This window comes from Nothobranchius furzeri, chromosome 1 (genome assembly GCF_043380555.1).
Source record: "Nothobranchius furzeri strain GRZ-AD chromosome 1, NfurGRZ-RIMD1, whole genome shotgun sequence".
NCBI classification, from domain to species: Eukaryota; Metazoa; Chordata; class Actinopteri; order Cyprinodontiformes; family Nothobranchiidae; genus Nothobranchius; species Nothobranchius furzeri.
The window spans coordinates 88,981,465-89,009,453 of NC_091741.1; the positions used below are offsets into that span (position 1 = coordinate 88,981,465).

A 27,989-nucleotide genomic window follows, 5' to 3' on the forward strand; every position below is an offset into this window, starting at 1 on the left:
TTCCATTTGCAAAACAGCAGGAGAAATCAGCGTTGCTTCCTACAGGGACAGTTTGATTTCACAGAAGTGACTTTGAGTTAATTGTGTTGTTGAAATGCTCCCTTTACTTTTGAGCAGTGAATTTTTCACGTGTTAATTAATTGAACCCCTTGCAGCAGTTACTAATGGTATTGTCCTGTGTAAGTCAAACATGACTCACCACCATGATGTTTAGACCTGCTGATGCAGCTAAATACCAGGATGCCTACAAAACGGGTTTCCCAGGAACGTCAGTGTCAACAACCTCAGAGCTAATATTCACAAATCACTCATTAGTTCTGTTAGATTTGTTCACACAGGCTTTGTCCAGAATGACACTTTTCTTTAAAGAGCTTGTGCTGCTGTTGGTATTTTAACAATCTTTATCAGGTATAATGTATTTGTAAACAAGTGTAGAGCATCAAAGAACACTGTTACTGGAATAAGACAAATTCTTAATTGTGTGACGAGCCAGAAACTACACAGATGGAATTTCAAAAATACAAACTTATTTTAGTTTAAATAAACATTATTTTGCACTTTAATGGTATTGATCCTCACTAGAGGAAAGCTGAGATGGCTAATCTCATTGTCATAGTTAAAACATGATTATCCACAAGCTCACTGTCAACCCCCCTGATTACCCCGTTAAATTTAGCTGTTCAGCACATAAAAGAATCACACCAAACGATTGCTAGTTTGTGTTGGATTTAACCGCAGGAGGGAAACAAGCTGTGGCTAACACCAGGCTCTGTTATAAAAAGTTTCCCGTCTTTGTCGATGTTAGCTCCTTTCAAGAGATTAAAACCAGTTGTAAAACACTTGTAATAAAATTCAAGCGAGAAGAAATCTTTAATTTTTTATTCTCTCCTCCACTTTATGTAAAAGTCCTTCATTTCCTGATGGCATGAAAGAGTCCCCATCGCTGGTCTCCAGTTTTAGAACGTTCCAGCTTTTCTTTCCAGCCGTCAACAATTGCAAAATAGTCCTCCTCAGAAAATTCCTGCATGGGAAAATGACAGGCATGTAGAGAAGTCTTTAAAAGCTCTCTCATGGAGTTTTCTATCCCAGTCAAAGCAAAACTTGTGTTGCATATATGACGTGTCCTTGAACCTGAATGAATTCCTCTTTAATGGCCTCTGCTCTCTGCAGCTCAGTCTGGATCACCTGGATGAACTGGGCTGTCCGATCCTCCACGTGAACACTGCAGAACCCCGCCTGCTTAAGGAACTGGGACAGAGCGGAGGTAATGTAGAGAGGGAACAGCACCACCATCTGATAGGTTACAGTACTACACATTCACAACAGTGTCCAGCCCTTGTGATTGATGCTCTAAATTTGAGAGGTTTTCCTGCTGTAACACCTTGAGCTGAACAGGTTTCTTCACCATGTGACCAGGTGTGTTGTAGTAGAAAATAAATGATCTCATACCACATTAATTCATTTTTAGAATTAAATTAAAGAAGTCAGATGACTAGGCCAGCTCTTTTATTTAATATAAATGATGATATTTGTCTGCTGGTTTACCTTGCCGTACTCTGACGGTGTATACAGGACATATTCTCTCTGTCTGACGTAAGCCTCGAACGCTGGAGTCCAGGGCTTTTCTCCACAGCAGTAGTCACTGATGAGCAGCTGGCCGCCTGGTTTTAACCATGACTGGATGCAAGGACAAGGATAAGTGAAGTGGAAAAAGAATAGAGGATTAATAAGGTGGCAAAAATGCTGCAAGATGGAATATTCATCCAAACAAACAAACAAACAAAAAATGCTCACGTGGAAACGCTTGAAAAGTGCCAATTTATCATTGATATGCAAAATTGTGTCTCGGCTGTAGATCACGTCGAATGAACCTTCTGGAAACGTCCTCTTTGTGGCATCAGCTACCTCAAACTGCACCTGAAGTTAGATGTGGATTCATGTTGTTTTCATTTCAAACGTGTCCCACAGATGTTACAGATGTTTCTGACAAGGCATTTAAGTTTCATTTTAAACAAACTGAAGATCGAAAAATAAACATACTGATGGCAGCCTCTCAGTTCTTGCCCTCTCCATGGCGATGTCCACCATGTTGTCAGACAGGTCCAAGCCCAGAACGTCCACCCCAAAGGTCTGAAATGTACCATCATCATCCTCTGCTTTCATTTTCATTTTAGGAAACACTTGAATTCATTTAGTTTTTTGCAGTAGTTGTCGCAGATTTAGGGTCTCTTACCTTGGCCATGTAGAAGTCTCCTCCACCAATACCACAACCGACATCTAGAACCTTCTGTCCAGGCTTAAGGTTCAGCAGGTCCACAAATTCCTGCACGAACATGAACAATGTTCTGTTTTTGTCAAAGTAAATGAAGAAACTGAAGAACTGTGCAGCCTCTCATGGACAAAGATGACATATGTTTCAGCGAGAAGCTGCTGGATGATGGAGGAGTTTCCTCTGATAAAGCTGCTCTACTAACGACCTCTGTTTTTCCTGAAGGTCATTTGTAGCAAATACAAAGACATGAACTGTATTTTAGTCATTTTCCATCCTTCTGTAGAGCCTTCCACATCTCCCTTCTACCTTGGTGGTGCTGGGTCCCCCTGTGCTGACATAACCAGCCCCAAACATCTTCTCGTAGCGCAGGATGCCTCGTCTGGTGTACTGCTGGTTGTCCAGGAACTGCTGGAAGGTGCTGAATCGGTTCTGTGTGCTGGAGGAGCGAGGGACCTTCTGCAGCAGCCAGCAGATCTGATTGGGATTGTTTTTCATCTGAAACAAAATCCAGAACACGCTGTTTGTCACACGTTTATTAAATATCTGCTAAATGCCTTAATTACTAGACAGTTAAAGCTTTTACCGTACCTCGACATATGTCTGAACTTTCTTTTTAAACACAATTTCGAAACCAAACGTTTGGCTCCCATCCGAGGCCTCCACCTGCGCTGATGTTGCTAAGTGACTGTACTGGGCCTCGCTGCGATAACAAGTGGGGTTGAAGTCTCTTTTGCAGTCACCTTTAGAGAAAGTTAAAGTGAATCTGCCTGTGACCGACCTGAACGCCGCGACTGATGCAAGTTTTTCTTTAGTCCAGTACCTGAGCGATGGTTGCAGGACTCTCTGAAGAAGAGAAAACCTCCAGGCTGCAGCCAGTTGAGCATCTTCTCCAGACAGCACGTCAGCTCTTCATCACTCAGGTACATCAGCAGCCAATTGGAGAAGATGAAGTTAATGCTGAAAAAAATTAAATAAGCCATTTAATGCTTAATGGCATGTAAAAACGTATTTAAAGTGTATAGAAATTAGAGCAGTTTGACTGTGTGTAAACATGCAGTAGAGCTTTATTTTGGTACTTTTCTACTCAGCAGCATTGGTTTTATGACATCCTGTCAGTCACTGTAGTTTTTGTCTTGTTAAGTTACATGTACAAAAAGTGGAAGCTTAAGGCCCAGACTTGGTGATCATGTAAGATAGATAATGACCAGGGATGTAAGAAAATGTCTATTATGGCAATATATCGTGATATTTTCCCCAGCGATATTATATCGATATTCAAAAGCTGTGTATCGAAAATATTGATATCGCAATATATTGTGATATTTTTCTTGCAATATGTATCGATATTAAAAAGTCGTGTATCTAATTTTTGGAAGAATTTACATGGAAACATTTGTGTATTTTCTTTTCTTGTGGTGCAATGCAAACACCGACCACTAGTTGGCAGCAGTGTGTAATGGGTTTTGTTTGTACCATTGAAATGTAAATCCCTCTATTATGGTTAAACATGTTAAGTATCAGTTTGGACTGTTTATTTAATTTTCCTATAATAAATTTGGTCTAAAAAATCGCCAATATCGTCTGACTGAATGTATCGCAATATATCGTGATATATTGTATCGTCTCCCCGTATCGTAATACGTATTGTATCGCCAGAATTTCACCAATACACATCCCTAATAATGACGTTGATCAAAATACTTAGAACACACACCGTTTCTCTTCTATTCACATTTAAGAAAATAAAAAGGTAACAATAAAAAGGTGTAAAGCACTTGAAACATATTCTAAGAAATCGTCAGATGCACCTGTGGTGAGGCAAAGCCAGCTTTGTTACGTCAGCCTGAACAAAGGTGGCGTTTCCATGGTGACCGTTGTCCCTCCTGTTCCTCTCCACAAAGCTCTCCATGAAGTCCACAGTCGTCACGTGGGTGGCCATGGTCAGCAAGTGGCTGGTGTAACGGCTGCGGAGGCACATGGCAGTGTTCTATATGACATATGTACAGTGCACTGCAGTCGGGCAACTTTAGCTGGTTGGTTCAGACAAGATGAGAATTTATATTATATTTGTACATGTATCAGAAATCCTCCTTTTCCTCTGTTGTGTCTCGTATAAGACACTGACATGACAGGTGTTCTCAGTCTAAGGCAGCTGTGTGCGTACCCGATCCCAGCTCCCAGCTCCAGAACTCGGTACCCGTCCAGAGGAGGCAGCATGGAGAGGATTTCTGGCAGCTCCTGCTCTGTCAGCTCCCTGGCGCGAGAATCCAGCATCATCTCCTCCATCGTGGCGTCCTTGGAGTGCTCCTTCCAGAACTCTGTCATGTTGCTGCGAACTGCCAAACAAGCGAGGACGACAAAACGACAGGAGGAACTCTCCAACAGCTTAATCAAGTAAAAATAAAACTAGGAAACTTTAATTACAATAAATACATCAGAATAACTGCTGTATAAATTTGATCGATCTTATCGCTCCTAAAAGGACGAGCTTTTGTTTATCTAGAACTTTTGAACCTCTGGGACTCATGCCAACGTGGACAAATATAGTATTCACATGTATTTTGTAACTTGAACTTAATTTCAAACCAACTTTTTCAGTTACATCACCAAACATAAACTCCTTTAAAGGCATTCTCTCTCATGGATTAACCATTAGTCGAAATAGATTATGCCACCTTTAGTTAACACGTGTTCCCAATCGAAGGTTAGGGAGTCGTTTAGGCTTATGGTTGGTATAAAATCACTGATGAGTTTTTAATCTGGACTAAAATTAAATTAGAAATAAATTTTTGTGAAAATGTGCCAAAATCCCCCAAATATGTTTGTAATCCATGAATAATGTTACCAGAGGTTTGATTAAAAAACAAACAAAAACAAACAAACAAACAAACTTTAAGTAAATTTCAAAAAGTAATATAATCCGATAATCTCATTTTTAATGTGTTGCTTTTAAAACTGACAGTTTACTTTGTATCATAAAACAACTTTAAACCTTTATTTAATATGTCATTTATAAAACAACATACATTTCCTTTGCCTAAAATAATCAAATCAGAATAGCTGCAGGTGAAAACTGGAGCTGACAGCGCTCCAGGGATCATTTACATTCCAGCCCAGTGCTCCCAGTATGGATTACTGTTAAACCAGCTGAGTGAACAATTACAACAAAAACAGCACGTGGCAGCTCGAACAAAGCCCTAACTTTGTGTCAATATTCCCACCCAGACAACGTCACAACCAGTAAAACAGTCTGCGCATACCTCTTTCCATGTTGCTCCTGGAAACGAAAACTTCCCTACGTGTAACACTCTATGATGGTAGTTCATCTCATGGTGGAGCTCTTTAAATAACGGGACATGGTTGCGCGCGGAGGAGGTGGGCTCCAGGTGACTGACCATCTGAACGCACCCAATACGGTGAAGGGGGTGGGGGTGGAGCCCGGACAGGCTCCGCAGAGGAGGTCTACACTTCATGAAGACCCCAGACGGCTGTCAATCACTGGTGCGCTCTTAACTGCGTCCCCCGCAGCCTGTCCGGTCTGGATTCAGTTCATCTCTGCGTGCTGACGCGACGGAAACGTGCCGCAGCGTACGAATATCACGCAATATTGCCTCATGTTGGTAACGATGGGAAGGCTGATGAAACCGAACTACCAGAAAAGTTAACAACAACAACAACAACAACAACAACAACAACAACAACAACAACAATAATAATAATAATAATAATAATAATAATAATAATAATAATAATAATAATAACATAATTCACACGGTCATTTTCTAGAAAAAGTGACGCAACAGGAAACAAGATGTTTCACGGCGATATGGCAAGCCAGTGTATCAAATAATATTTTATGGCAAGCCAGTGTATCAAATAATAATGAAAGAAGTCATGCATTGCTACATGTTCTTATATATCTTTGACGTGTTAAGACAAACATTTCTTGTACTTCCGGAGCTGAAACACAATGATGCATGGATGAGAAAACATTAGTTCCGAAAAGAATGCAGTTTGAGACATCTGAGAAGGTGATTTCAGCAGGAAGAAAACCCTTGAGGTTTACAGGTGCAGCTATTCATTCTGCATAAATGTGGAGTTTTTATCTTTTACCGAATGTATGCATTTTAGAAATTCATAAAAAGCAAGAAGCAGAATGGCTTTAAAGGTTTAAAAAGACAGATAGTCTTACCCTGTTCTTTGATTCGTTTTTTGCCAAGCTCGAACACCATCCTGTAAGCAGATGCTGAATGCTGTAGCTGAGCGGTGATCAACTCCAATTGAGTAAGTAAGTACATTTTATTTATATAACACTTATCACAGACATAGAACAACAAAGTGCTTCACATAGATCAAAACAAAATAAAACAAATTAAAAGTGAGAGGGGCTCTCATCCACAGGCCTGTTTCTCTGCATCCGGTCGCTCCTCCTCATGGTTCTGGTTGAGTTCATGTGCTCAGATATGACTCCTGCTTCTGCCCAGAGTCGTGCACTGCTGCATGCCTGGTACTAAGCACCAGGACTTTTTTTTGAAAACCAGAGCAAGGAGTCAGATTTTGGCTCAATGTCCCTGGGATGACTTTTCTGGATCACCCACCAGATTTTCCTGGTTCTAATGCTCTCCTTCACCTGCCGACCATCATCAACCCCCCCCAACACAGCTTCACTTGAGTTTAGGGCGGTTGTAAATAATAAGTAAATAGTTAAAAAATCTTTTATATAATGAATTGGTTTGGCTGTCACTGCTGACAGCAGTTCCTCTAAAGGCCACGTACAAGCCCTCCAGATCTCTGTTTTCAAGCTGTGTTGCCAAACAGAACTTTCCACAAACACAAATATAAACACCCAATCACAAACACATAGGACTTCCCTGAATCATATGAAGTATATCCAGTGTTCTGTTTTTAATGCTAAAAGGGTCTGATCACAGACCTTATGTGCACATGCTTCTTTAGCAAGACAAGGTTTTATAACATCAGTTTAGAGCTTCTGACTGCAGCTGAGAAGACGTTCCCACTTGGAACAACTGGACAAACAGAGGACAGCCGTTGTGGTCGATGTAGCAGTACCAAGTGATGGCAACATCAGGAAAAAGGAACGTGAGAAACTATAGAGCTCCGGACCCAACGTGACTCTCAGTTAGTAGACGCCATCTTGGCAGGTAAAAGAAGCTAAACAAACACGGATCTAACCATGAACGTGAACGGGATCGGCTTGGATTTTACTTCGTCTGAGTTTACTTCACACTTTAAAACCAAAGAAATCATTTTACATAGTCAGAAATTAAATAGACTAAACATCTCCGACCCTTAACGTGCCCCTGGGATACTTTTTAAAAACGCCAGAAGCTGTCGGAGCGGACTTCTTACTGGAACTGGCCGGGGAACCCCTTGGGATCCCCCCGGAGGAGCTGGCTCAGGCGGCTGGGGAGAGGGAAGTCTGGGCCTCTCGACGCTACTGCCCCCACAACCCGACTCCGGATACGCGGATGAAAATGGATGGATGGACAAATAACAGATTTACATGTAAGTAGTTTAAATAGAGTGCTGTGCTGTTGAATGTATAAACTGAACGCCAAGAGAAATCACTAGTCTGATTTTTTTTTCGTGAATAAAATAAAAATGTCAGGCAGGAGCGTCTCAGGATCTGTCTGAGATCTGTCTCGGTGAGACAGATAATAGCAATCCAAAGTGCTTTTTATGTGTGATCTGACAATTGATCAACCATTGCTTAAAAATTAAATACAGCTTAGCCGGTTAATTGCTGTGATCATAAAACACGTAAACGGCAGCACGCAGAAATCACGAGGCAACGTTTTACGTGATGTTTACTTGTTGCTATGAGTAATAAGACAGAAAAAGCCACGCCAAAATAAGTTTAGGAAGCCCACTAAGAATCATAATAAAAGCATTTAAAATAAATACCATACACAGTTGAGGAAATGTTGGTTTAAGTACCTGATATGAAGTGGTCGCTGCATAAGCAAAAACCTTTACTCTCGGGATCCCACAGTTTCATTTTAGCCCGGTCACTAGCGCGTTTTATTACAATGATCCAACGTTTACGGCGTTCCGGATCTTGGGGAATCCTGTAGATGGCTCATTCCTTATGTCGTCCGTGTCTGTTCTGCATCCTGGTGCACAACAGGAATCTACCATATTTCCTGTCTGATTGAGTTTTCTGACAATAACAAATAGTCCAGCTGCCGGCTTCTGCCTGCCAAGATGGTGCAGTTTCGATTTGAACTGTTGCATGCCGGGAGAAGTGACGTCAACTCCCGGAGCTTTATAGAGGTATCAGGGCCTCAAAGAAGAACTAGAGAAAGCCTGGAGAGTGAAGATGTCGGTGGTACCTGTGGTCATCGGGGCAGTAACCCTCAAACTAGAGGAGTGGCTAAAGCAGAAAAAACAGACATCTCAGTCTAGGAACAGCTACTGCAGAACCCTCAAGCTCCAGGCCTCTGGTAGAGGACCTGAGCTTGGAAGGACGACACCACCCACGGAGGGTGAGATGGGAATTATTTATATATATAAATATAATAGCTTTAACTATGTTTCATATTATACTTTCCTTAGAACTACGAGGATCATTCCAACGGCCTGCTAAAAGCGTATCTCTGTCGAAGCTCTCAGACAGTTTGTCTAAACAGGAATGGGTGCGCTGTGAATTCCTGTTTATCACACTAAATACTGAACATGAAGAAGTCACATTTCTCTACAGGTTGGTGCTTTCCTGCTGTTTTAGTTCTCACCACAACTCTTTTATAATTGGCTGCAAATGTCTACCAGTTGCTGATTTACTTTCTATTCCTTTAACTTGTTTGTCCAGACGTTTCATCATTTCAGCTGTTAACCTGCTCTGTACTTTGACCCGGTGAAAGTGAATTTGGATGTGAACTTTGTCCCTGTTGTATTTCTGTCAGGTTCTACTATAAGAGATAAAGCTATTTTCAAAGTGAAGGTAGTGGTCTGGTAAGCAGAGTATGGGTAAGTCTCTCAGCTCTAAATCCAGTGTTTCGCCTTTGGAGATGATTAGAAAATGTGATGACCGTGCACTGTGCACAATGACTCAACAGCGCATTGTAAGGAAAACAAATGTATGTGTGTGTGTGTGTGTGTGTGTGTGTGTGTGTGTGTGTGTGTGATATGAGTGGGCCAAATTGACTTTCTGTACACTTTCATCATGTCCAAAGTTCACAGTGGCAACACTAAACTGAATGAGGTCAGGCGGTGACGTCAGCCTCAGTGACATGAAGCTGAAAAAAGAAGTCCTTTAACTAGTCAATACATCTTCAGCATACGTGTTTATGAGGTGGTGTTCTGTAGCATAGCACTGGGAGCTGAAATGGACCTGGTGAGTCATTTATGAATTCAGTTAAATAAAGTGTTTAATCATGTCTGTAGATTAACCCTCTGGAGGCAGGCGTTGCAGATTTGCAATGTTAAAACCTACCTACCTGGTTACGCCACATACGTATTTCATGTACATTTTTTAACTCAGAAGTACCCCTGAAGGACTTAGTTGTTCGTCCTTTTATCAAAACTCATTTTGAGCCTGAGAGGGTTAAATATTCACACTAACGTCTGATCTGGATTTCTGCTGGTTTTCTTCCTGTAAAACTCAGAGAGGAGACTGGATTTAGGTTAAATACATAATATTAAGAACAGAGGTAAAACGTTTTAATTCAAAACTTGCAAACAAAAAGCAAACAAACAAAGCATAAACTGCTCAATCAGAAGCTTTTCTGCTCTGAGTTTGAAACATTTACAGCTGAACGGTGCTGCCAAAGGGCGAGGAGCAGCTGATTATGATGATGTTATATGATTCATATTTTAAAATTATATAAATGCAAATCCAACACTTGACAGAAGAAGGAAAAAAAAACATGATTCAAACCTAAATACTTAAAATGACAGAAAGCCGACATAAAATTGTCTAAAAAAAGACCATGTTGCAAAAAGTGTGTAAAGAAATGCTTACAGAGCAAATAATGAAATAAAACAATATATCATTAATCAATTTATCAATGAGACTGTGGACCTACCTATTTATCAGTTATTGCACAGTTATAATCATTCATAGATGTAGGGATGCAACAATACCACATTTTCCCAAACCGATACTATACCGATACTTGGATCTGAGTACTTTTTGATACTGATTACAGATACCGATACTTCTACCAGACCAAAAAATGCAGTGAATTGGAATACAGATTTTATTTTCTTCTCTGCTTTCAACAGGAAAACACTGTAAGGTAGATAAAAAGTTAAATATATGAATAGAAATGATCAAAAAACTAAAATATTAGGTGAACAGAAATAGCAAGTTACAGTGAAGCCACTTTCAAACAACTGCATCGGTTTCGGTTAACTTTTATTGATACCGATACCAGTATCGGTGTCATCCCTACATAGATGTATTTATGTATTTGCATTGATCACATGAATGGAAGTAAAACGAACCAGATAAAAAATAGAAAAAAACTCAACAATAAAGATCACAACTCGGGATAGATAACGGTCTGGGATGTGTTCCTGATTGTAGTTCAGTTTTAGCTGGATTCTTCTATTTATTCTTGATGATGTCACTATAATGTTGGGCATGATTATGAAAACAAAATGGGTTGGTTTATTACCTCAAACAGCCATTCACTTTTCACTATGAGATCAAACATTATAGGTTCATGCTTTGGTATTAATTGATCAATAGCAATATTATATTCTTTGAGTAATTACGTTGGCATTGTTTATGCCGTTTATTTAAAAAAACTACAACACAAGATTATGTGGAAAAAATAAAGAACAAAATACTCAGGTTGCACCTCCAAATGTTTACAGTTATAAAAATGAACACAATAAATATGTAATGAATTCTGTTTTTCCAGTGCTTGAGGTCTGAATAAGTATTTAGATTTTTTGATAATTTCAGATTCATCCACTAGATGTCAGACAGAGCCCAGTCAATTTCTGCACAGCAGCTTCACACAAATTTCTGCTCTTATGCAACTCGTCAATGAGGGAATCCAGATCCACGTGGCCATTTCTGTATTTTATCATTTAGACAAATTAGGGTTTCAAGAGAGTGAAGAAGAAGAAGAAGAAGAAGAAGAAGAAGAAGAAGAAGAAGAAGAAGAAGAAGAAAAAATATCATTTCTATAGCGCCCCTCAAGATAAAAATCACGAGGTGCTTCACAAAAACAAAAAATGTAAAAATATAAAAAATAATTTAGAAAATGATAAAAATATTTTAAAATGAGCAAAAATAGACAATTGTGATTGAAAAAGTTAAGAAAGAGAGAGAGTGAATAGGAAAGAGGGAAATCAGTGGATCCTGAGGAAGGTGGAATAGGTAGAAAGAGCAGAATAAGGGGAAGGTAGTGAAGAAGGTCATACAAAAGCCAGCTTGAACAAGTGAGTCTTCAGCTGCTTTTTAAAGGAGACCACTGAGTCCACTGATCTCAGGCTCAGGGGGAGAGAGTTCCAGAGTCTGGGAGACACAGCAGCAAATGATCTGTCACCTTTGGTCTTTAGCCTGGTGCTGCACAACCAGTAGGCTTTGATCACTGGCCCTCAGGGACCTGCTGGCGGTGTAGGGACTAAGAAGATCACCAATGTAAGATGGTGCTTGTCCATGTAAGGCCCTATAGACCAGAACCAGGATCTTGAAATGAACCCTGAAGTTGACTGGCAGCCAGTGAAGCTGGAGGAGAAGCGGGGTGATGTGGGTGTGTTTGGAGGACTTGGTCAGAAGCCGAGCACAGGCATTCTGAACCACCTGTAGACGGTTCAGGGAGGTTCTGCTCAGACACGTGAAAAGAGAGTTACAGTAGTCTAGGCGTGAGGAGATGAAGGTGTTGATAACTGTCTCAAGTTCAGAGTGAGACAGAATGGGACTCAGCTTAGCAATGTTCCTGAGATGGAAGAAGGAAGAGCGAACAAGAGAACTGACATGAGAATCCAGGGTGAGAGCCGGGTCAAAGGTCACACCAAGATTCCTGACAGAAGGTGTGGCGTGAGAAGCAAGCTGACCAAGAGAGTCTCTGACTTTGGGAACCAGCTTGTCTGGGGCACAGATGAGGATCTCAGTCTTATCTTCATTCAGCTGTAGAAAGCTCCCACCATCCAGGTTTTGATAGAGTCTAAGCAGGTGTGTAACAGCTGCAGCTTAGACATCTCATGGGGCTTAAAGGAGATGTACAGCTGGATGCCATCTGCATCCATGGGGCGACGGTGGCACAGGAGTTAAGTGCTCGCCCCGTAATCGGAAGGTTGCAGGTTCGAGCTCCGCTCAGTCTGTCGCTGTTGTTGTGTCCTTGGGCAAGACACTTAACCCACGTTGCCTGCTGGTGGTGGTAGGAAGGACCGGTGGCGCCAGTGCTCGGCAGCCTCGCCTCTGTCAGTGCGCCCCAGGGCAGCTGTGGCTACATCATAGCTCATCCCCACCAGTGTGTGAATGTGTGTGTGAATGGGTGAATGACTGATTGTGTTGTAAAGCGCCTTGGGGGGTTACAGGACTCTAGAAGGCGCTATATCAAATACAGGCTATTTACCATTTTCCATTTAAAGATGGTAGGAGATTCCTTTGAAGGAGCTCAGGATGTGCTGAAGAGGAAGCAGATAGAGGAGGAAGAGCAGAGGCCCAGCACAGAACCTTGTGGGACGCCATGGGTAAGAGAGATCGTGGAGGACCACAGAAAAGGAGAGCTCAGAAAGATGAGAGGAGAACCACTCCAGAGCAGTTCCTGATATGCCTACCCAGTCTCTCAGCCTCTCCAGTAGCAGGTGATGGTCAACAGTGTCAAAGGCTGAAGTCAGGTCCAACAGGACCAGAACAGAACAGTCCCCTGCATCACTGTGAGTCAGAAGGTCATTAGAGACCCTAAGAAGAGCTGTTTCAGTAGAATGAGCTCTACGAAAACCTGCCTGGAAGCTATCATAGATGTTATGTTCATAAAGAGCAGCTGTGAGTTGTTTAGCCACAACCTTTTCCAAGATCTTGGAGATGAACAGAAGTTTAGAGATGGGTCTGAAGCTGCTATGGAGAGAGGCGTCAAGACTCGTTTTTTTGAGAAGCGGGTGGATTACAGCATTCTTAAAGTAAGCAGGGACCTGACCAGAGACCAGAGAAGCATTAATTATAGAGAGCACACTGGGAACGATGGACTGAAAAGCACTTTTAAACAAAGATGAGGGTAAGACGTGGAGGGGACATGCAGAGGTCTTCATAGAGTTAACTAGTTTGGTTAACTCAGGCAAAGAAACAGGAGCAAAGCTATCTAGGATGATGGGCCTGGTTGGAGTCGGGAGAGGCGGCGGTAAGGCTGAAGGAGAGATGCTGGATCTAACCTTATTGACTTTGTCCACAAAGAAAGACAGGAAGTTCTCACAGTCTGCAACAGAGTGGATGGAGGCTGTAGGAGAGGCAGGAGAGACGATGCTGCTGATGGTGTTAAACAGCACCTTGGGGTTCCCTTTGCTCTGGGACACCAGGTTGGAGAAATAGGAAACCCTCGCGTCTCTGACTGCAGAGTTGAAGGATGTCAGAAGATCCTTTAGGTGCAGCAGATGGACGTGGAGATGAGTTTTCTTCCACAAACGCTCAATTTTTCTGCAATGGCGCTTCAGGCTGCGAAGGCTGTCATTAAACCAGGGAGTAGGGTTCACTGCAGGAACTGATCTGGTTCTGACGGGACAGATGTTGTCCAGAATGGAGAGGCAGTGCTCGTTAAACTGAGAAGTTAAGGAATCTGGGTTGTTATCAGAAGAACAGGGTGGATCAAAAGCAGCAGAAAAATTGCTAGCTGTGCTCTCATTAAGAAAACGAGAACTAACCATACGGCGAGCAGGAGGTGGGGACACAGAAACTGACAAGTTAAAGAAAATGCAATGGTGATCTGAAATATAAATGTCCTCAGGACAAACACTGTCAGCATTTAGACTCAGGGTAAAAACAATGTCCAGAGTGTGCCCCCTGGTGTGTGTGGGGCCAGAAACATGCTGGGTAAAGCTGAAGGTGTCCATAAGGCTGGAGAAATTCATGGCAAAGTGATCGGAGGGATCATCAACGTGGATGTTAAAATCACCAACAATCACCAGTCTGGACAGCTTCACAGTGGAGGACAGAAAGTCACTAAACTCCTGAAGGAAAGAACTGTTTGGACCAGGTGGACGATAAACCACAGCACAGTAGAACGGGTTCTTACGCCCAACTTTAATCAGCTGCAGTTCAAAGGAAGCAAAGTGACCAGAGGTTGTAGAGCTACATGGAAGATGGTCTCTGAAAACAACAGCTAGGCCTCCACCACGACCAGAACCCCGGGGCTGGCTAAGAAAAGAATAACAACTCGGGCAGAGTTCAATCAGACCAGAATAATCAGATGTTTGCCGCCAAACTTCAGTCAGAAATAAATAATCCAGGTTTTTAGAGAGAATTAGATCATTGAGCAGGAAGGACTTATTGTTAACAGAGCGGGTATTTAATAGAGCCATGCGGAGTGAGGCGGAATCAGAAACTACAGAAACAGCTGGAGTTAGTGGACGTAAATTAGCAGAGTTAGATCCACAGTGTTTATAAAAACCACTCATGGAGGGAACAGGAGGAGAAACCACTGAAGAATGAGGATAAACTGACCTTAAAAAACTTGGACGGAGAAACTGCGCCACAACGAGGCCTGGCGGGAATGCGGATGTGGCACTCAAGTCGCCAAACAAAGAACAAGAAGCTAGAAGATCCCGCCGATGTTTACTAAATAAACCACGCTTTAAGAGAAGTCCTATCTCACCTGGATTCCTGCTCGTTTACCTATTTTCCTCCGACGTTTTCCTTGGACCGGATAAACATCGCTGGAGGTGCCCTGGTTGGAATCGTCGTTTGGCTCCAGGCCAGTGCGCCACTCAGATAAACAACAGGGAGTTATGTCCTTGGTGCATCTTGGGCGATCGTGAATGAGCGGAAGGACAAAAGAGTCTGGCGATCATAGGAGATGGTAGCAGGGACACTGCTGAAGAGGATCGCAGACAGGAGCAAGGTGGAAAAGAGGAGGTTAGTGGAGGAAAGTTTGAAAAAGTGGCCGGTGACCGCGGCTAAGCCAAGCACAGGCGCCATCTTGTTACCGACCGGAAGCGGTCTCTGATAGTGACGACTGAGCAAAGAGCTAAGCTATCAGTAAAATCATGATCAGAGCTGAGAACAGCAAGAGTAATGTACATTTTTGGGAAATTAAAACCTGTTTTTTTGTTATTTTGTTTCAGATTTTATGCTCAGTGACTCAAACATTTTTATTTAAGGAACTAAGCTGTTTATGTATTTTACATTACAGCAAATACGGTGTGAATCAACAGTGCAGAGGATAACTTTCAATATTTGAGTTTAGCACATGCATAATTAATGAGTGACTCAGACTATTTAACAGATTTTAGAATATCATTTGACATGCACTGGAATGGTAAAAAAATCAAAATTACAATTTTGGTTGAGAAATTTTTGAATTTTTTTATTCTGGGAAAAACTAACATATTAGAGATGATTTTGAGCTGCACCTGCATTTCACACATGTAGCAAGGTGTCGTGATAATGAACCTCCATTCGGTTATCTCCTTTAAATATTCATGAGGTCTTTTCATGTGAAGATGGTTTGTTTTGTTTACTGAGCTCTAAAATTAGCTGTGTCTCCTGGGATGGAAGAGCATCTTTGCCCATTTTACTAACAGTTTCTCCAAACAGAGAGAGACAGGTTCTGCTGCTGTTAGACATTAGGAGCTGAGCAAAAAAGCAAACATTTGCATTTCCCCCCATGAAATGGGAAATTACCGGAGACGTGTTGGACGTGCTCAGTCCCTGAGAGAGACTAAAGTAATTGGTCTTCACTTGAACCTGAGTGCAGATGAGTCGTCACTGGAGGGAAGAAGAGTCTTTCCACATGAAAGATTCATGTGAAAGCTCACAAACCACATCAAGTCATCCAGGTTTTCCACACTGCTGTGAGAAAAGTTAAGGGAAATATCCAAGCAAAGGACACTACATAGTGTAAAAGGAACCACACATAAATTCCCCCAGCCGTCCTTATTCAAGCAGAGCTCAGGTTAGACAGAATACTTGCAGCATCTTGTTGAAATCAATGACAAAGACTCAGAAGATGCCAATAAAAATATTTTCTCTAACTTCTGATGAGGATTCATGATCTCCATTTTGACTTGAAGATGTCTTCATCTCCACTAATAAAGACAGTGGTTATTTATCTGAGCAAAAAGACATTGGACTGTGCCAAGGAAGCAACTGAAACTCGGACAGAGCATTTTAAATTGAGAGCAAATATTTCCAAATTCACAGAATTTGTCCATTATGAGGACTAAACTACATCAAATAAAAGGTGGTTAAACTGAGCAAGATGACATCCTTTTACATAACTTTCAAAAATGATAAATAAGCTTGCTGCAAAAGGGTGAACAAGAATGTTTTTACAGTATCTTTTTTATTGTTTTTAGGAGGAAATACAGATAAAAAATCACAAGCATAATATTGTCACATTACATTACATCATTTTCCCGTAAAAGTTTATCACAAATGTTGTGAAAATAGCCCAAAGTGCGATCTCCAGACACGGGGGACAGAATATTTCTGGGGAACACAATTTCTCACAACACCTGACCTCCTGGCTAACGTCATCCCTCCTGAGTGTGTGAACCGTGACCGCTTCAAGAACAGAACTAGCTTGTTTCTTTCTGACCTGGTAGGTTGATAAAACAGTCATAATTATAAATACTTTTTTAAAAAGATCAAGTTTTAAGCGTTTTGTGGGTTAGGCTAGGTTGGAAATTGATTATATCAAACTCATGAGTGAGTCACCGTAGCTGCAATGCTTTCTCTGAACCGCATGGCGCTAAAGAGTCAAATTTTTTCTTCATGATTTCACTGGATTTCACACATCGGGCCTTTAATGGTTAGTATGGGGGTGAGGGGACAGTTAAATTGCAAGAGGGTAAAGGTCACAGTTTGCTAAAATCTAGTTTTACCGCGGGCGTCGGAAAGAGACGCTCCGGCACAGTGCGTCACCTCCTGACGCGTTGGGACCCCCGACGCGTCAGGAGTAGTCAAATCCAAGTCAAAGACAACTAAGCTCTAGTTGAGTTCAAAGTCAATGATGTGGAAGTCCAAGTCAAGTCCAAGTCCTTAACTTAGAATTTTCAAGTCATAATCAAGTCATCTGTCCATCTTTAATTTAATGGCAATGATAATAATAAATTCCAGAAGTAAAGCTTCTTAAACCTTCATTAATTTGCCCAAACAAGCAGGAAGTGCAACTGAAACTGATTATAAACAAAGTGCTGCTGCATTTAGCAGTACAAGATCAAACCCAGAACGAAGAATGACTTATGATTTTTGTCCATGTCATGCTACTTTTGTGCTAAAATATCAAATATGGTCAAGTCATCATCAAGTCAACAGATGCAAGTCGATTCAAGTAGCAAGTCATTGGTGTTCAAGTCTGAGTCAAGTCGTAAGTCTTTATAGATTTTATCAAGTCAAGTCAGAAGTCATTAAAATAATAACTCAAGTCTGACTTGAGTCCAAGTCATGTGACTCGAGCCCACACCTCTGGTTAATAGCAGAAAAGACAAAGAAAAAAACAGTCTGATAGTTTTAGGATTTCAACAATCCAATTTGGAACACCAGATCTGAAAAACAAACCAATTACAATGGCGAAAAGAAGGGTAACAGACATATTCTGAAGCCTTCTGTTTTTTACAGAATAAAAACTTCCCATTCTGACTTTTCTATCTGAAGTTGGCATCTTGCTGAGTGTTTTTGACACCTCCTGTCTGGGACGTAACACTGAGCAGCATGCATAAATCCTTTAGCCTAACTTTGGCCAAAGAGCTTCACAGTGAAGAAAAACAACTTCGAAATGTATAGCCTGTGCTTGAGTCGGTGCCACCTGAAAAGTGAATGCTGGGGCCAGCTGAGAGGCCCCATCAGAGAGCGACGTGTGGAAGGAATCATGGTGACAGGAGGCGTGTGTTTACCTGCTGGGTAATGTTGGAGGACTTTGCAGAATCCCTGGGGATGCCAGCATGCTTGCTGAGCAGGATCTGATGCATGGAATTTGTCTACCTATTGTGGAAAATCCTCAAGCTGCTGCTGGGGGATTTGAACCCCAGCCAGTTTGTGACCAGAACCAGAACATTTGTAGGGAAAATTGAAACAGTAGAGACCAATGAATAGATTATACTATTTATTCCTCTGCAGCAAAACCTGCCAAAGACACCTTGAGAAGAAGTTTTGGAATTCATAATATATAAATATGTAAATAGTTTTTTCCTCTTACAAAACCATATCTGATGGATAATAGATATTTCTATTTCACAGACAAATCCTTTGTTTAGAGTGTATGCTGGAACACTATAGGGACGACACTGCTCAGCCTCCTGGAAAAGGTCTGCTCTAAGGTACTGGAAAGGATGATCAGTTTGGTTGAATCTCAGGTTGAGCAGGAGCAATATGCTTTTTATCCTGACCTTAATGGCATTACATTAATCTCCGCAAACAAAGCAAGGAACCTTGGTGTTATCTTTGACCAGGACATGTCATTCAAATCCCAGGTTTCACAAGTTTTTAGGATTTCCTTTTTCCACCTTCGGAATATTGCTAAGATTAGAAGCATCCTTTCCAGGAGTGATGCTGAAAAACTAGTTCATGCATTTATTACATCAAGACTGGATTACTGTAATTCATTACTTTCAGGAAGCCCACAGAATGTAGTTAAAAGACTTCAGCTTGTCCAAAATGCTGCAGCTAGAGTTCTGATGAGAATTAAAAAGAGAGATCATATCTCTCCTGTCTTAGCTTCCCTACATTGGCTACCTGTTAAATTCAGAATAGATTTTAAGATCCTTCTTCTCACATATAAAGCTCTTAATAATCAAGTTCCATCATACATCAGTAATCTGATTGTTCCATATGTTCCTAACCGAGCACTTCGTTCTCAGACTGCAAGTCTACTGGTGGTTCCAAGAATATCTAAAATTAGGATGGGAGGCAGATCTTTTAGTTATCAGGCTCCTCTCCTGTGGAACCAGCTCCCAGCTTTAGTCCGTGAGGCAGACACTTTGTCTACTTTTAAGAATAGGCTTAAAACATTTTTATTTGATAGGGCCTATGGTTAAAATCTGATGTTAGCCTAAATCTGGACAAGTGGGGGAGTAGAGGGAGGTGGAGTGTACAGTCGGTAAAGACGGCTCTCCCTTGCCCTGACTCCAACATGCCTCCATCTAAATAGGATAGATTATCCTGAGTTATCTCTGTAGTTATGCTGCTATAGGCTTAGACTGCTGGAGGATACACTGACCACTTTTCACACTCTACTGCTTTCTTCTACAGTCTGCTCTTTAACTGTACTATTTTGTGCAATTTCAGCTGTTAACTTTATTTTCTCTGTAAGTGTTTTTCTCCCCAGAAGAAGCGACAATGACGTTCTGCTGAGCTGTGGTGGCCTCATGGAGGGGGCCATCGACTAGCACACTGCTGCTAACCACTAATACATTCTCTCTCTCCTGATAATAACTTTTTGGTTTCCTTGACTTTTGATGTGCTACTACTAGTTTATCCGTTTAATTATAGATCCACTAGGATAAATACAATAAAGTTTATCTTTCACCAAATAGAATATTTACTAAGACATCACAATATAACTGTAGACACATTACTTGTCTGTGTGTGTGTGTGTGTGTGTGTGTGTGTGTGTGTGTGTGTGTGTGTCTGCTCTGTCTTCTCGATCCCCAGTGAGTCGTGGAGGATGGCTGCTTATACTGAGCCAGGATTCTCTGGAGGTTTCTTCCTGTTAAAAGGGAGTTTTCCTCTCCACTGTCGCTTTATGCTTGCTTGGTATGAGGATTGCTGTATAGTCACTGACACTAGTCAGTGACTTGATGCAATTTGCTGGGTTCCTTATATAGGAAACATTATTTCTGATTGGCTTAATGAACTGACCTGAATTGGAATTTTTATTATGTGAAGTGCCTTGAGACGACTCTTGTCATGATTTGGCGCTATATAAATAAACTTGACTTGACTTGACTTGACTTATCCTGCAGAACTGTGGACAAGGTCTACCCTTGCTAGCGTGATGGAGGGGCCATGAGAGTTAGCCTAGCCAGTCTATGTGTTTTGTGGTTCTGTAGAAGGCTTACTGTACGACCATGTCCCCAGAGCCATCCTGGTAGGGATATTCAGGGAGTATGGGGAGGGTGGCCCTTTATTTAAGCTGTTATGGTGAATATATAGCCTGCCCTGCCAGACTCATCCTATGTGAAGTGCAGCGCCAATGCTCCATACACTGGCACTACTGGTTACTGATGTGGGTGGTGGTCTTTACGTGTGTTTAAAAGAATTGCAGCTTGTGTTTATTGACGGAGAAAGAATAGAAAGAATTACCCTGACGCATGCAGACGAACTGACATTTTATTCATTACGCACAATGTAGATGTAGCTAAATCACCCAAGAAAAGATTCCCATCTGAACATCTGAGCTTGGCACTGCTCAGTGCAGATCGCTGTCAGCGCGTATGTGCACAGCGAGCTGAAGTTGTGGAGAGGGGCTTGGAGCGCATCGCAGAACCAGAGCGCATGCGGGAAGGTTCCTCCCACTGAAGCGAGTGTTTTCCAAACCCTGTCTCTCAGAGAGACTTGTCACTTAGAAAATGTTCCCTGATTATGAAACTTTGGCTGAATAGTGCTTGTTCCTGTCTCCAATGTGGCGACACATCCAGGAGCTGTCTGAGGAGAATCCCAGAATCTCACATCCTCTTCAGCTCAGAAAGCGCATATGATTACGCACAAGCGTGACCCGTCAACCCGGTCTCACAGTAAGACGAGGTTGGAACTGTTCAGGTTTACGCAGACAATCTTCACATAGAATTGACTTACATTTATAAAATTAATTCAGTAAATGATAAAGAGTCTAAGCAGGTGTGTAACAGCTGCAGCTTAGACATCTCATGGGGCTTAAAGGAGATGTACAGTTGGATGTCATCTGCATAATGATGGTAGGAGATTCCTTTGAAGGAGCTCAGGATGTGCTGAAGAGGAAGCAGATAGAGGAGGAAGAGCAGAGGCCCCAGCACAGAACCTTGTGGGACACCATGAGTAAGGGAGGTGGTGGAGGACCTAAACTTGGAGACGGCCACAGAAAAGGAGCGCTCAGAAAGATAAGAGGAGAACCACTCCAGAGCAGTTCCTGATAGGCCTACCCAGTCTCTCAGCCTCTCCAGTAGCAGGTGATGGTCAACAGTGTCAAAGGCTGCAGTCAGGTCCAGCAGGACCAGAACAGAACAGTGCTCTGCATCACTGTGAGTCAGAAGGTCATTAGAGACCCTAAGAAGAGCTGTTTCAGTAGAATGAGCTCTACGAAAACCTGCCTGGAAGCTATCATAGATGTTATATTCATCAAGAGCAGCTGTGAGTTGTTTAGCCACAACCTTTTCCAAGATCTCGGAGATGAACGGAAGTTTAGAGATGGGTCTGAAGCTGCTATGGAGAGAGGGGTCGAGACTCGGTTTTTTAAGAAGCAGGTGGATTACAGCGTTCTTAAAGTAAGCAGGGACCTGACCAGAGACCAGAGAAGCATTAATTATAGAGAGCACGCTGGGACCGATGGACTGAAAAGCACTTTTAAACAAAGATGAGGGTAAGATGTCGAGGGGGCATGCAGAGGTCTTCATAGAGTTAACTAGTTTGGTTAACTCAGGCAAAGAAACAGGAGCAAAGCTATCTAGGATGATGGGTCTGGTTGGAGTCGGGAGAGGCAGCGATAAGGCTGAAGGAGAGATGCTAGATCTAACCTTATTGACTTTGTCCACAAAGAAAGACAGAAAGTTCTCACAGTCTGTAACAGAGTGGATGGAGGCTGTAGGACAGGATGGAGGCAGGAGAGACGATGCTGCTGATGGTGTTTAAACAGAGGAAAGAGTATCAGCAAACTCTGCTTTAGTCTTTGTTGTTTATGATAAACTGAGCGTTGCGGTGTTTGGCATCCGATGCTGTAGTAAAACACAAGGTATAATGGTTTCTTATTAATATAATGTTGTTGCAGCATTAAAGCAACAGAAAAAGGAGATTTTGCAATAAATATGCAAAATTTTTACATATGAATTGTTTTAGAGCCTTTTTGTTGGCAGAATCTGATATTAATTTTAGCTCTTGGAAAAAAAAGGGTCCCAACGTGGTTTGTGTGGCTTTGCCATAGTGTGATGTCATCGGTAGGCACAGATCCCATACTTTTCTGGAAATGGAAATATGGTCACCCTACATATAATTATTCAATTCCTCAAATAAACGCTGCTTTTAAACACCAGAAGAAAAGCAGAACCTTAGTGAATATACAGTCCCCTATGTGTGTGTGTGTGTGTGTGTGTGTGTGTGTGCAACAAGAAAATCAATGGCAGAAGTGGCCATATTAAATTATATAATTAATCAAATAAATGCTGTTTTTAAACACCACCATCTTGAGTGGTTTCCTAAATGTACGTGACACTGCCGCAGTGCTCCTTGCAAGTTTCAGTCCCAGCTCTGTTTGCACAGCCTTGATAAAATGGGATTGGGCAACTGATCACGCCCCTTCGTATAATCCGTGCATGTGCACGGGCATGCAAACTAGTTTTATTGATTTGTTTTTAATCTCTACAAAACATCTATAGCTAGATAATGTTAGAATGTTGTTAAGAGGGCTGAAAAAAGGTTTTAAGCAAATTTATTTTCCAAATTTGCAATTGTAGCTTTAAGGTTTAATATAAGGAAACATAGAGCTCAAATCATTTTGGATGTATAAAGGTCATAAAATTGTCATGAAATAAAATATAAATGTTACTCAATTTCTGATTACATTGTTTGACACGATCACATAAGCCATTTAAATATCAGCTCACAACAAACTACACCAAAAATGTTTAATAGTAACTGTGCTGAATGTTCACTAAACCAGACTTTTGTTGAGTTGTGGTTTCAGAGAGTTAAAATGAAACTCACCAAGAATACACACTGCAGACACAGTTCACTTGCATTGTTCTGCACAAGATCAAACAGCCCACTGAGGTGACACACGAATCGCCAAAAGGAGTGCTAAAGGATGCACTAAAAGGAAACCTGCACCTGATTTACAGTATATCACAGAGATAAAAAAACAAAACTAGTAGGATTTTACTGCAGCATATTATTGTGTTAAAATAATATGGTATTACTATATAAATAAGTAACATGCTTTTCAGACAGGAAAAGGTTTGCAAATGGGGGGGGGGGGGGGGAAAGAAAAAATTAACCCACGTCTTTATGATTCATATTGCACCAAATGCGATGAAAAGATGCATATTTAATCTGGTCATTTCTGAACATCTGCAGAACAATAAATTGTTCTCTTTTGCAGAGTTGCAATTATTTTGCAGCTGTGCTGATACATAAAAGCACAAATTTCATGCAAATGAAAATAAGTGTTACAAATAGAACCTACATAAATAAAAATATTAGCTGCTGTCTGCAGATCTTGTTTCTTCTAAGCAGCAGATGATGTCAGGTTTGATCTCAGAATAAACTGAGGCAGATCAGGGAGTTTGTATTGCCACTTACACAACAGCATCAGCTCCACTCGTCCACGCACCAGTTTCCGCCTCTCCATGCACACCCTATAAGAGCAGGAACATCGGTCATCGTAGCTTCTAAGCTCTGTCCATGGTCTAGGCCAGGGATTCCCTAAGTGTGGTGTGCGCGAGCTGCCGCTAGGGGGTGCGTGAGGTGAAAAGTGTAATGGCTGCGGAGCTCAGAGAAGTCTGTGATATGTCACTATTAGCGTAGCCAGAAACTAATTTGTGGGTGGGCCTAAGAAAAAGTAAGTGGGCCCAATAAATATAATTGAAAACAAGTATATTTTGCGTGTGTGTGTCCTCCGCATGTGCCCTTGCTTCATAATAATAATGCGCTCCGAGCTTCAGCACTCTGACCTGCACACGCTTTCAACAGCAAGATATGTTCCGTATTTGATCATTTTTAACAATGTTGGAGGAATCTGAAGGTGGTGAGTCATTCTGGCAGATTGTAATTAACACCTGTCTCATGCAGGTGTTCTGACATTGTAAACCTCACACACAGAACATTGTGGATGTAACAAAATAAATCAAGAAATGATTCCCATCTGAGCATTTTAGCATTGTTATATTATTATATTAGCACACTGACTGTGGGACAGCATTCTAAACGTGTCAGGCTATTAACAGCGCGCTGAAGATCTGAAGTTCAGAGTGCGTCTGTCAGAGGCCAGACGCGTTCCAGCGGAGCCACGGCTCACGGGTGCACATGTGAGCACATCTGGGCTGGGCAGAAGTGCTTTTACAACATTGGTTTGAATAGCGCCAATAACGAGACGCGGTGACTGGAGCGGCTCATGGAGCTGTGCCGCAGACACACACACACACACACACACACACACACACACACACACACACACACACACACACACACACACACACACACACACACACAGATTCAATAAGCACACGCTGTGTGGCGTTGCGCTGCGCCGTCAGACTGAAGGCAGAAATGAGCGCTGCCGCTTCCGTGATAAAAAACTTTTAAGAGATTTTATAAAAACATTTTTCATTCAAGGTCGAATTATGATATTAGCTTCCATTTTGGGATGACGTATTAAAATCGAGTCCGCTCCAGCCAGTGACTCCTCATGAACATGACCACAACTCATGTTACTGCAGCATTTGTTATTCCAGTCTGCGTGACAGCGGATCGCAGATTCAGCCACGCCATAAAACAGCAATAAGTCTGAGGCAAAAGTGAACCTCATGGCTTTTCCATATTTCCCCCTATAGACATTTGATTATGCACAAGTAGGTGATCAGTTCAGGTTTACGCAGAGCAGAAGGAAGGAGAGAGCTCTGTTTAAACATTCCTGCTTTAAGAAAACCGTTAAATTGCATTGTTTATGTGCTACCTGGGCACTCTAAATATTGATTTAAAATTAAATCAAAGGAAATTGTAATGGTATTGAATGTTTCTAATTACTATTTCAAAAATACACATAAACATAAAAATGAAAGTGATGGGGAAAAAGGTCGATCATATTTTTTTAACCCTGTGTGTCGAGTGAATGTTTAGCGTGACATCTGATATATATATATATATATATATATATATATATATATATATATATTTATGTATGTATATATATACATATATGTATATATATATATGCCCTGATGTGGGGCTGGGGGGTGCGTCGACATGGTCGGGTTATAGAAGGGGATGCGCGGCTAAATAAGTTTGGGAACCACTGGTCTGGGCGTTTTCCGCTTGGATCCTATGGCACCTCTCTCAGTAGCGTGTTTTACTTTAGCCTTATTTTTACGTTTCCAGCACAGCGGCTCTGTTTGTCACGCTGTTGCACCCAGAGCGTCCATGCTCACCCCGACCAGTCGCTCCCTGATCATTATCGGCGATCCAGTTAAGTTCGAACGACCACAGCTCAACCCGTTTCATTGCCACGGCTCATCACTCAGGCCGGGCCATTCCATCGCTCCCACGCTCCTCTACACCATCTCCAACACACCAATTAGTAAGCATGTACCTTTTACTTTCTGGAACGTAGCCACGCCCTTGTTTCTCATTGAGCTTTCCAGTTCTGCCAATCAGCAGTCCAATCAATCAGTTGTCCAGTCCAGTCAGTCAACTTTTTCAGCCCAGCTGGCCAGCGTCCACTACAAGTCAGGTCCAGTCAAGACTCTTCCGGTCCTGTTCAGTTCTCTCCAGCCACGTTTCCTTCAGCCAAGTTCCCCTCAGCCAACTCCAGTCCACTCCAGTTCCTTTCATTACAGTCCTTTCCAGTCCAACCTCTTCAAGCAAAGTCAAGTCTCAGTCAAGTCTCTCTCAGTTTAGTCCCTTCCAACCAAGTCCCCTTTAGACAAGTCCCTTCGGTAAAGTTCACTCCATTTCCCTTCAGTACAGTCCTTTCTAGTCCAGTATCTTCAAGCCAAGTTTCTGTCAAGTCTCTTTCAGTCAGGTCCCTTCCAACAATGTCCTCCTCAGTCAAGTCCCTTTCAGTCAAGTCCATTCCAGTTCCCTTTAGTCCAGTCCCTCCAGTCAAGTAGATTCCCATTCTTTCATATTTCACCCTCTCCAGCTGGTTTCAGTTGAGCCCAATCCAACCCTTTTCAATCAGGACCATTCCAGTCTTTTTGAACCCAATCAAGTCCTTTTACTCCGATCTAGTCCTCATTCCAGTTCCAATCTCTTTCACTCCACTCTGGCCCTTTTCAGTCCACTCCTCTCAGGTCAAGGTTCAGTCCAGTTCACTCCTCTCAGGTCAAGGTTCAGTCCAGTCCACTCCTGTCTACTCAAGTCACATGTGTTCAAGTCCAGTCCAGTTTGGTTCCTTCCAGCCCTGTCCGGTTTCCAGTCATGTGCAACTCAGTCCCTTCCAGTTTGCCCCAGTCAGATCCAGTAAGGACCTTTCCAGCTTGGTCCTCCAGCAATCCACTTTAGGGGGTTGGTGAGAACCAAAAGTGGAAGTATGAGCACTGGAAGCTGAAGACACACAGTTAGTCTAGGAACGTCAATTTGTTTCTCGAAGGGAAACGAGAACGAACAGGTGTCACAAGAGAAGAAAATCACTGACTTACTGGTCAGATGAGTGAAGGGTTGGTGAACGATGAAGCTCTGAACTCTTAGAAATGGTTGGACAGTGCTTTAGAGGGTGCTGGATCATTGGAAAGAGCAGTTTGAATTACATTCTCTTGATTTGACAGGATGTGGGAAGGGGATCAAGATGACAAATGAAGGATTTAGATCTGTGGACCATGTCACAGATATCAGATGAATCTGGGAGGTCAAAGGGAACAAAAACTTTCGATATCTAATCAACAGAAAACACAAAAATCTTATGAAACATTTATTTGAAATATGATATTTTTAACTCAAAGACAACCCATTGTGTTCCAATTTGTAGTTGTTTTTTAAGAACTGAGGTGACATCAATCTTCGCACTCCCTCCCAAACCATCTGTCATTATTTAAAGTCCCCCCGGGATGCTTCAGCATGACATTTGTGTTGGCCAAGACATGGTTATGAATTGATGTAACTCTTTTGCAACAATGAATATTCAGTAGTTTCCTAATTAATGATGGACTGGGGGAGAACATTATTGGTGTTTTGTTTTCAGGGTTGTTTTGACATGAGTCTTTTATTATTTTATTCTCCTCCTTCCCTTTTGCTGTAGGTGAGCTGCTGTGTGGCCTCCAGATCTTTGGGAATCTACCTGACTCTCATCAGACTGAGCTGTACATAATTTCTGGGTTTGTCTCTGCTCTTTGCCAAATTCATGTATTTATCATTCAGGTAACACATAGGCCAAATCCGTCCTTCATGCAATTCCTCGCTTGTCCCACTGTTTGAAATCTTGTCTTAACGTGCAATCTGTTGAATCTTCAGACTGCCTGCTTAGTCGGAAGTCTTTCTTTGCCAAATTGCAAACAAATCAGACTTCAGTAATAATCTGACATTTATTGAGATTCTCATCCACCCTGGAAACCTGAAGAAAAAACACCCAGGAGACTGATAATGACATCTTCAAATATTGCAAACCTGAAAAAGGAGCATATGATGAGTTTAACCTCCTAGTGCATCTGTTTCTCAATGTTTGCAATTTACATATCTTACTCTATTCCA

General features: G+C 41.8%; 1 protein-coding gene across 1 annotated transcript; it reads right to left on the reverse strand.

The window, feature by feature from the left end:
* Positions 1-864: 864 nt before the first annotated feature.
* On the reverse strand, positions 865-5,692 carry pmt (phosphoethanolamine methyltransferase). Its single transcript, XM_015946698.3, has 12 exons — positions 5,533-5,692; positions 4,437-4,608; positions 4,081-4,236; positions 3,093-3,229; positions 2,861-3,012; positions 2,579-2,767; positions 2,234-2,323; positions 2,041-2,130; positions 1,795-1,917; positions 1,546-1,677; positions 1,132-1,248; positions 865-1,021 (listed from the first exon to the last, which is right to left on the reverse strand). Exons 1-12 carry the CDS (start codon positions 5,540-5,542, stop codon positions 911-913), a joined length of 1,479 nt encoding a protein of 492 aa, XP_015802184.3. The 5' UTR covers positions 5,543-5,692; the 3' UTR covers positions 865-910.
* Between the last annotated feature and the right edge of the window lie 22,297 nt (positions 5,693-27,989).

Bases quoted from the DNA above. Each gene is read 5' to 3' on its own strand.
- pmt (XM_015946698.3), bottom strand. The intron at 4,237-4,436 runs GTACGCACACAG...GTGCCTCCGCAG, and splicing joins GAGCTGGGAGCTGGGATCGG to CCGTTACACCAGCCACTTGC. The intron at 2,324-2,578 runs GTAGAAGGGAGA...ATGTTCGTGCAG, and splicing joins GGGGACCCAGCACCACCAAG to GAATTTGTGGACCTGCTGAA.